Raw genomic sequence first — 10,864 nt, forward strand, 5'->3', positions numbered from 1 at the left:
TTTCTATTTCAAAAAAAGAAGAAAAAGAAGAGAATTTATTTAGACAGATATCCCACATGGAGATGGAAGTATTATTGCATCCTCATTTCTTTTGGTTCAAGATGATTTACATCAAGCATGATCTAGATGCATAATATATTTTTTACTCTAATAGCTCGGTGAAGCTGACATTTTGAAGCGTTACCAAGAATTTATCCATCTAAAGGTCGAGTAGGTGTGGTAATCCTGTTGTAAACTTGTTGTAAACTCATTGTAAACAAAGTGCCAAATGATATATCAAAGAAGAGGAACACCTAAAAAGAAAAGGAATCAAGGAAAATATGATCTACACTGATGTAATCAAGAGATGATACAATTCATTTTATTCCCTCTTTATAGATTTCTTTGAAAAGCAGTTGTGTTTGAGGATGATCATCGGAGTCAGAAAAACATCATTCATCTAATAAACACATGATATACATATAAATCCTGTAACTGTTTTAATTTATTTTTATCGTTATTTACGGGTTCAGGAATAGTTATTGTTTTGAGGACGACCGTTGCTGGCAGTTGCTGGCAGTCAACACTTTGGCTGTTTTCAAGAGCTCCAATCAAGCTCTTTTACACTTGATGCTAACCCCGGTGACGTGACATGCATGGGGCAACCTTAATTGGGGTTTGATCGATAGGTGATTGGAGGTCAGTTGGCCTGCAGCGTTGGGCGTCGACGGGAGATGGGATAGGATGAAGATTGAGGATACTATAAGAAGACGATGATGATGATGATGATGATGATGGTGATGGCGAGGATGATGGTGATGATGGTGATGGCGAGGATGATGGTGATGATGGTGATGGCGAGGATGATGATGGTGATGGCAAGGATGATGATGATGGTGATGGCAAGGATGACGGTGATGAGGAGGAGGAACAGATAAGAGTAGATGGATGAAAATTGAATCAATATTATTGATTGCGATGAGAAGAGTAAAGTGGAGATGAGGTCAGATTTGTTGTTGTTGTTGTTGTTGTTGTTGTTGTTGTTGTTGGTGGTGGTGGTGGTGGTGGTGGTGGTGATGATGATGATGATGGCACCACTATTTCTTGTCCAGTAAAATTTAATTTGAAGATGCTCAAAAAAATTTGTCATCTCAAACATCATTAAGTGATGGCAGTAACAAAGGAGTTAATGAATTCTATTAACCCCCCCCCCCCCAAAAAAAAAAAAAAAAAAAAAAAAAAAAAAAAAAAAAAAAAAAGCAGCAACACTTAACAGAATATATCCAAGACGCTATTTCAAGTATCAGATACTCTCTCTCTCCATGATGTGTCAATTATAAAACCAACAATTTTACATGCTTTAAAAAAAAGGGGGGGGGGGGAGGGGAGGGGGAAAGAAAACAAGCAACCCAACTTGGAAAACCTCACCCTGTACCAACTGAAGCATAGAATAGACTACATGTACCTGAATTATTAATGACATGTGGATACAACTCTTTCGGCCACAAAAAAACAACATCTTTGGAGTGTTATTTGCGCAGCTCGGGGAGCACGCAGAATGGACAACCTTGTTCCCATCTTGATACGTAGAAAAATATAGACTAAAGACCTCTGCGTTGCAGATAGCAATCACATCATTCTAGCCGTAAGACGTTACTAATTCCCTGTGGCCTTCTACTGCCCGTAAGAAAGCAAAGTCAATTTGTTTACATGTCTATTTGAAGAGACTCTACCTTTTTTGCATCCTGGCATTCTATAAAGATTTTCGAGAAAAGAATAAACAGACATAAGAAAAGATGAATAAAAAACAACAAGCTCTTATAGGAAGCCTCAAGGTAAATGCAAGAAGAGGGTGTATGATGATCAGATAAGAAGAGACAGAGAAAAAACAGAAAGAAGATATCTGATCAGTTAAGACGGGGAAAACCCCCAATGAAGTCTGAATCCTTATAAGAAAAATGGAACTTTTGGTCATGCGATAGTCCGTGTGTCGCCCAATCCGCCGAGGAAATAACACATCCTTAATTTGTTTACCCATGGTTGTGAATTTCTGGGAATTTTACAATTAGTGATGATATTGCGCACTGTGTGGGATGCATGTAGGGAAGGGTGATGAAGAGAGAGAGACCAAAGAAAAGAAATAATAATAAATTTAAAAAAAAAGGAATATAGATATATGAGATTGCAAGATGGAAGGTACAATTGAGAAAGGTTGATTGAGTAGTAAATCATAAGTTGTGAATTTAGAGGTTTTAAAATCATTTAAAATATTTCTAGCTATACTTAGAACACGGGGATATTCAAAGAGAAATCCTTTCCATGAGATATTCCTACTATGATACCATTATGCATACATGTATGGGTAAAAAGAATGAGAGAACTAAAATATTATATTTCACCTTTCCCAGAATTCAAGATTCTCTTTAAAGGTAAAGACCAGTTTTGGAAATGCCCCCCTCATAAAAAAAAAATGAAATGGAAGCTCTTACTACCAATCATGTGAAAGAATATGTTTTGACTAATACATGATGATAAAAATTTTGCCCGGAAACCACCTACTAATTGATATATTTGGTAAATTAGTTTATCTATTGGGACCAAATAGATATAACGCATGTATCGCGCATGTGTGTGTAGTCCCATATACATCTTTCTGTGCACAGTGCTTGTAACTTTACGAAGACTAGGCCAAATTTCTTATCATTTTGATGATTCCAGAACCTTGCAGTACACACCAATACTTAAATGCTAGATGATCAACCTTTTCTGATTGATTCCACAACGTTTCTTTCATAATGCAATCACATGACTATAATGGTCTTTATCCCTCATGCTTCTGATAATTTTTTTCCCCACAATTTTCCTGTAGAATGCCACTTCCTGTTTTTGAGTTGAAGTGCTTGAAAACCAAACCTTGCTCTATCCTTGAGGGATTGATCCTTGTCTCTTATCCCACATATTCAGATCTATGTATGGTTTCTTTTGCCTGCAGACTGGAATAAGATGTATCATGTATATTGGACAGAGATAAGGATCTGCACGCAGGCAAAGGTATTGTGCATCTTTCCTCGAAGTTACATGTCAGGTGAAAATAGAAAAACACTAATATAACTACTCTTTTATTTTTTATAAAATTACACACATCAAGAAAATACAAAAACATGATGTGTACCTTTTGCTGAAGTTATATGTAAAGTGAAAATGCAGATGTTAGTTATCAAAAATGTTGTTTATTTTTTGGACAAATTATACAAATCGAGAAAATAGGCTTGAAAAATTCAATTTATGAAAGGTTTATATTGAAAAAAAGTTCTTCTATTATACTTGGGTTAGAATTGATTTCTAATTTCAAACTAAACAATTTATCAAAGATGAGAAGGATGAATTTACTGTTATCTTTCCTTTCTAGGTGAAAACACTCTCTCTCTAAAAAAAAAAAAAAAGTTTGAGCACCTATAAATATCTTGCATTCATTTGAAAGGTCTGGCAGGCAAATTGGTTGGAAAAGAATGCTTCAAGGCATGTCAAAAGAATTACTATGATATGATATCAGAGAGTTCCTCACAAGATTGAACAGAGAGGTGAAGAAATGATATGCGAAAGGAAAAAAGTTCTATGGAAAAAAAAAATGCCATGCGAAATTTGAACCATTAGCACATTGGCTGTTACCCCGATGGGGAATGGTGATCTTAGCCTAATTGAAATTGCAATAAAGATGAGGCTTTATAATGATTGAAATGGGTGAAAAGGGAGAGTACACAAAATGGGATGGAGGGGGCAGTTGGTAAAGTGAAAGGGTGGGATACGGACTTCATTTTGTTTCAGCCATATTGAAAGTATAATGAGGATGAGACTTTATAATGATTAGACTAGGTGAAAAGGGAGAGTAGAGTATGAGAGGAAGGGACGAAGGGAGGGATGATGCAGGGAGGGATTAAGGGAGGGGAGGGGAGCATGAGGAGACGAGGAGAAGGTAGGGAACAAAATACTTTTTGATTTCAGCCTAATTGCAATTTAAATAAGGATGAGACTCTGTACTAAACAAAACAGGTGAAAGGGGAAGTGTGATTGGGGGAGGGGCAGCTAGAGCATGGGGCAGAAACTAGTTTGCTTGGTTTTAGCCTAATTGAAATCGCTAGAAGAATGAGGCTTAAGAACCATTCTGACAGTGATTGGAGTGGGTAAGGGAGAGCATGGATAAGGAGGAGCACGATGAAATGAAAAGAGAGAGAGAGAAAGAGAGAGAGAGAGAGAGAGAGAGAAAGAGAGAGAGAGAGAGAGAGAGAGAAAGAGAAAGAGAGAAAGAGAAAGATAGAAAGAGAGGGAGAGAGAGAGGAGAAAAGGAAAGACAGGGAGACGATGAGAAAGAGACGAATGAGGGAGAGAGAGAGAGAGAGAAAACGCTTTGAGCATGTTTATGTAAAGGCGCTATAAAATATCAATAGTATGTATGTAAAGAGAAACTTAACAATAAAAAGAGAGTTTCTAAAGATTTAAAGGTAATACAAAGTTTTGGTATGGGGTCATGAATTTGGTTTAAATGAACATATTGGAAGCATATGCGATCCTAAAATATTCAGTGATCGTTGTCGCGGTTCAAATCGAGTCTAAAATAATGAAATTGTTAATAATAAACTCTTCATGTTGTATAGCTCCCTCTCAAGGTCAAGATATTAATTAGGCTATAAAACAATGTTTCTTGACTAAAATCAACTGATTAGCTATTCCCGTTTGGAAATTATATATCACAACTACATATTCAGAGATTTTCATGGTCGCAGCTACCATTGTCGGGCCGTATGCACCATTTGAAATTTATCAAAATTTACCGGGAACACCGGTAAATTTGTGTATTCTATTTTTCTCAAAAGCAGAAGTGTTTTAGGGGCTAAATTTTCTAGTGCTTATAATACTACAGGGGCGTCCAAATATATAACAAGGGAAACGCTCTCGGCGGTCTCATCTGCATAACGCAATTCAATATGATAAACCAGAACGACAATGAGGTAGCGCTCATCCGCATCTCGCAACAACAAATTACCTTTAAGTAAACACAGAAATTATACCTTCAAAAACACTAGGGGTAAATGGTGGAAACGATAAAACCTCACTTTAAAAAGAAACACCAATATTCCAAAAAAAAAAAAAAAAAACATACTATCAGGGGTAGATATGAACTCATTCTCTTTTTGACATCAAGAAAATAATATCTTTGGGGGAAAAATATTCCTTTCTAGGCGAGACATCTTAACCTTGATACTGTCGCCCCTGCAGACTAGTTACACAGGTGTCTTGAGATTTACTTCAGCAACAATCGCTAAGGGCTTTATTGCATCAAAAAGACACATGGATATTGTTACGCTCTCTTCCTCCCTGCTCAAAAACTGACTAATAAAAGTGACAACATTTACTAGAATACAGTAACTACTCCTATATATCATCTGCTTGGAACTAGAAGGGTGTTTACTCGTATCACTTTACAAAGAGTTAGTGCCCTTCTGGCTCCAAACAGACAATAACATAGTTATCACCTCCATCTGAAATGTACACATAGAAATTAATTCAAATAGTACATAAAAGAAAAAAAGACAAAGAAAAGATTACATAACATACTTAAATGAAAGAATTGATAAGTATGTAATGATAATTAAGTTGGATCCCTGTTTTCCAAGAAAATACTAATTGAGTGAATGGATATTGAATGATCTCCTCCAGATAATGGTGGACATTATATTAAAAGCCTCTCAGCTCAAGCATTTTCCTACTCGTCCCTGGATTCCTCTCCAATTCCCTCGACTAATTAGTCCATCGCACCCCTCAAGCTAGCGGTTACTCTCCCATTAAGCTAACCTCTAAGAATGGGAGAGGATTTAGTTACGTAAGTAATTCCCGTTTAAGAGCGGAAGACAAAGACTCGAGCCTGCCAACCCTAATGGTATACGCAAACATAGACACAAAAGACACCAATCAGATCGAATATTTCCACGTCTTTAAAAGGGTTTTGTGGAAAATTACTGATATTTTTGTGTGCTATCTTTGATGGAGCCAAGATGGCTGCCTAAATGTAGGTTTCATTAAAGCCTGTCTGCACTAGTTTGGCCAGGGGGATTAGAACACCCAGCCTGGTCACTAACAGGTGGCTATCTCATCAAATCAGCTCTCAATTAAGATAAGAAAAAGGCGATTATGGGGGACTAATAGTCACCGATTAGGCATTGTTTGCTATATAGAGGGCGCAGGTGGCTATAAGTAGTGCAGTGGGGCTTTAAAGCTCTGCAGGTACCATCGTCTTTAAGACTTTTACTGAAAATTGCCTCTCAGGGAATTCTTTCCATTCTCTCTCTTTAATACTAATGTCACTTTGATGTCCTATTTCCAAAGGCGACGTTGGACATCGATAGAAAGATTAGTGTAACTGAAACCCCTTCCAGGCACAAAAACAAAAAATGCCCATAATCTGACAATCAAACAATGCCTTGAATCGTCTGAAATTACGTGCCAAAATACAAGACATCCAGATTTGATTTAAAAAGCACTTTGTATTGCTTTGTCTCCAAATTGCATGTTTATCACCATTTCTGTGACCATGATCTTTATTTCCCTGTCTGGGCATATTATATATCTTTGTATCTTCACATGATGCAAACATACTGAATTTGATTAAAGAGAAGGAAGAAAATATTTCACACCACTGGGCGCCAGTCACTTACAATTAACAAATTCAATACCTCTTAATTCCATATTTTCCTGAATATGAATTTAATTTTAGATTAAAACACAAGTTGCTGTCATTTTATCGACATGCTTGGAGCAAAAGCTCAACCCTTACGGAGACAGACAGAACTATAATTTGTCTAATTGGATTCTGACTCACTCATATATTTTAACACAAATTGAATGCCCTTATGGCTGTGTACAGACAAATACTAATACAAATATTCTACACTAAAAAGATGACAACGAAAAGAAGAAGAAAAAAATGCAAAAAGAAATACAACAGACACAGTGGTAATAACACGGCAATGGAATGATAAACATGTAATGTGAGAAAAGATGGAATTACATTTAAAACTTTGAAAAGGAAAAAAATTGGAAGGGATATTGTGACACTACTCGACCTGCTTGTCTGCAGAGTTGTTGCAAATGTTACATATGGGATGTCCTAGAAAATTGCTTTGAGTTCAACTTGCTAAGGGCATGAAAATACGCTGAGAAAAATAAAATAAGGGATAGAGGACAATGGGATATGGAATTAACAAGCATGAGAGATGAAAAGTGTTCAAAAACAACAATAAAAAAAAGATTAAAAAGAAAGAGAAATAAGGCTGATAGATATAGATGACGGCTTAAGGCAATGAATAAAACAGACAAAGTCAGAGATTAAAATAAAATACAGGGATATAGCATTGACAAAACTAAAATGTAAACAAAAAATACAAAAAACTGGATTAAGGAGATTATTTTGTTCTTCTTCACTATGAAGGCTACTATGTTTGAAAATTGTATAGACTTTGTTCATCAATTAAAGTCTTTAAAACCACCTTTTAAGTAGGTTAGTGAAATTTATGCTCCACCCTTCTATTATCTGCGTATTAGCTCGGATAAATGGGAACTGTCATCACAAATCTCCTTCATTTACAAAAAGGATAATCTCATAGATCTCCTGTCTTCCGCCGCCTATACATGTGATTTCAGCCTCACATGGCATGAGTTTTCTCCTTTGTTAGATGCAGTTGAGGGTAGGGTGAAGAGAATGTGATAATGAGGAAAGAAAGAGACAGAGATAAGGAAAAACTGTTCTTTTGTGTGTGATAACTCTACAGCTATATGATGAGAAATGAAATGATGTTTATTAAATTGTGGTGGGCAGAGTGGCGTAAGCACATTATGTCATTCTGCTTAACGTGGACGCGTACTATCACGTCAAGCAGAAAGTATTTTGCAGTACAATTGCGTAGTTACAACCCATTTTCTTTAGTTTATCAGTAGATAAAGAGAGAAATTCCAGTCATGTTTACAAAAATGTTGTACAGAGTTATCATAAATTTGCTTTGCGGCATGCACGCATTACTAAGACAATCTTTCAGCGGCATGACGAATCGTCACCGAGCAATACATTGTACCATACAGAGAACCACAGTAAAATGGTAGTTTGGGCATTGTCTTGATATAGGTCTACATCATTTTGCCAGGGGCCTCTCACCAGGTGAGCATCATATTGTGTATGAGATTTTTTACACAACCATATGCACCTCACTCTGATGGTAGTACACATTCATCTAATACTGCATATGATATCAATCCTGTGTGTACAAGCCTAATATATTGTTTATACATGACATATATTCCTCTCATGCGTTAAAATATATTAGACATAAAAATAACTGTTCACTAAATAAGGCTGCACAATAGATAAATCATATTTGGTGGCCTGTCTAAAATTCCATTCAAAATCTAGCCATCAATGATTCCATGAAAAGTCAGTTTCCAGGTCCTGTGTGTGTGTGTGAAATTGTTTTTTTTACAGACTTGTATCAATCGAATATATGATTATTTAAATTTGGGGACTGACCTTTAATCTCACGATCCAAAAGAGGTATAAGGAGGGTTTTTTAAAACCATATTTTCTGCTTTTTACCATCATGCTTATAAAATTCCTTATGTTAATTTGTAAATTAGATGAGGCACCTTTAAATTGGCCTCCACATTTTCTTTCTCTACCCATCAATGAAACACACAGTAACACCTGCAAAATAGAGTTCATAACAACTCCGAGGCCTTCACGCCGCGACGCCACAAAAGGCCCGTGTCCGCTCTTCCATCACTTCGGCGACCATGGGGCGGCCGGGCATAATACCTCGGCTAAAGGAGCGGACATTTTTATTTTACGAAGAGCGGAGATAATGAGGAATCAATGGAAGAAATTACATGAGTCCCCGGGAATGAAATCTACATGTAATTGACTTGGGCATGCATACCCCACATGTGCATGATTGATTGAATATAAATCAATAAGGCTCGCATCGCTGGATGGTGCATTATTATCCAACAAATATGATAACGGAAGGGAAAGGATAATATAGAAAGGGATTTGGATTGGGTATGGGTCATTAAAAGAAAGGTTTGCAATAATGCTTCTCCAGATGTCTTTAAAGACATGAAAAGAGTTCAATATGACTTTATTACGGTCAATGTCATCATGAAAAGCTGTAGTGCATATATTTAAAAAAGAAAGTTATAGTAAAACTTTATTGGACTACTCTTCTTCCTCCTACAACTACTGCTACTGCTACTACTACCACTTCATGGGTATTAATGCACATTGATGAAATATAAATGAAAAGTATGCAACCTAACTGTTTCCTGTTCATATATGCATAAAGAAAAAAGAAGAAATAATAAAGATGGTTTTTTATATGTTTTTTTTTTTTTTTTTTTGGGGGGGGGGGGGGGGGAGGTTTCTTAAAACTGTAGCTTAAAAAGGAGAAAATGAACAACAGCAGGTATCAATTCAAGAAAAAAAGAAAAAAGTAATAAAAATAATAATTTTAAAAATCCAGATTACATGGGAATTGTACCAAAGACAACAGCTGCATCCGAGGGCCCAGGGAAATCGATCAGACATTATCTATTTTTGTCTTCTATTCCTCTTTGCAAGAAAAAGGGAAAAATACACTATCTTTACCACCAACCAGTACAAGGGCCCCATCTTTCATAAAGAGTTGCGACTGATGATCCATATCAATCGCAAATAAGTTGCGATTAATATCAACCAAGACAGGCCCCTGCCCTGTCTATAATAAAATCACAGAGGAAAAGTTTGCAAGATTGACAAAATTCTAAATGAAATTATATCTACAGAGTTAAAATATGAAACAATTTGAAAACAAAAGCTTGCATAACAAATTTAAGGTTGGTAGAAGCTTACAAAACTACAGGTTAATTTGAAAACATTTCAATACTTTTGTAAATATTTTGTGAATTTGTTCAACCAAGTAAACCTAATGGGATTTTTTTTTTAAATTAAAAGATGTCATCTTTTCCTCCTGTTTGATGCTTGAAGGAGTGAAAAGAGTTTTACCTGACAAGATATGGACATCAATGAATCTTAATGTCAATGTCTTGAAATTCATCTTTTTAGTGAGACTACAGGGATGGTTATTGAAATGAAATTAGACAAAAGTACATTTCAAAAAAAAAAGGAAAAGAAAAGAAAAAACGCAACCTATGAAGATAAAAAAAAGATTGAAAGAGATATAAAGTACACTATACCTTCCGCCTAGGACACAGGAGCGCCGAGGAAACGTTTACAAATACATGCATCCTGGCAACAGGTCGCTCTTCCTCGAGCAACCTCCCATCACCCAAATACACCCATACAGTATCCCTTCCCGGAGCACTGAAGACGACGTACAACGTGCAATAATCCAACAAGTGTATGAGCCTCTACTCACTCGCGATCTATAGCTTGATGCTGATCCACTGTGCGTGGTGATGCAGATAGTAATAATGGCATTCCAAACTCGTTAGCCGAGTGTACTCGGTGCTACAGCTGCCTAAACTACTATGACTCTTTCTCTCTCTGTGTCTTTGTAGCGGCCCTCAACGGCCGGATAATAGCGTTTGCTTCGTGACAGAGGCAAAGACAGAGAGAGAGAGAGAGAGAGAGAGAGAGAGAGAGAGAAAGAGAGGTATCAAGAAATTGGAGATGTGGAAGAGAATGATGGAGAGACAGAGAAAAAGAGGGAGGAAGGGAGAGAGAGAAAGAGGGAGAGATAAAGACAAAGGATGCTGCGGAGAAGAGAGTGGTAGAGAGAAAATGGGGATGTAGAGGAGAAAGATACATAGAGGGAAAGAGAGAGAAAATAAGAAGGGAGATGGAGGA

General features: G+C 36.6%; 1 protein-coding gene across 1 annotated transcript in view; it reads right to left on the bottom strand.

Moving 5' to 3' along the window:
* Window positions 1–10,429, bottom strand: part of LOC592591 (disks large homolog 1) — a 47,977-nt gene extending 37,548 nt beyond the window's left edge. Inside the window, exon 1 of the mRNA XM_030982147.1 lies at window positions 10,252–10,429. Coding sequence (XP_030838007.1) covers window positions 10,252–10,302 — 51 coding nt within the window. The 5' untranslated portion in view covers window positions 10,303–10,429. The remainder of the gene's footprint in view (window positions 1–10,251) is intronic.
* Between the last annotated feature and the right edge of the window lie 435 nt (window positions 10,430–10,864).

The sequence above is a fragment of the Strongylocentrotus purpuratus genome, unplaced genomic scaffold (genome assembly GCF_000002235.5).
Source record: "Strongylocentrotus purpuratus isolate Spur 01 unplaced genomic scaffold, Spur_5.0 spur5_scaffold_12, whole genome shotgun sequence".
Classification (NCBI taxonomy): domain Eukaryota; kingdom Metazoa; phylum Echinodermata; class Echinoidea; order Camarodonta; family Strongylocentrotidae; genus Strongylocentrotus; species Strongylocentrotus purpuratus.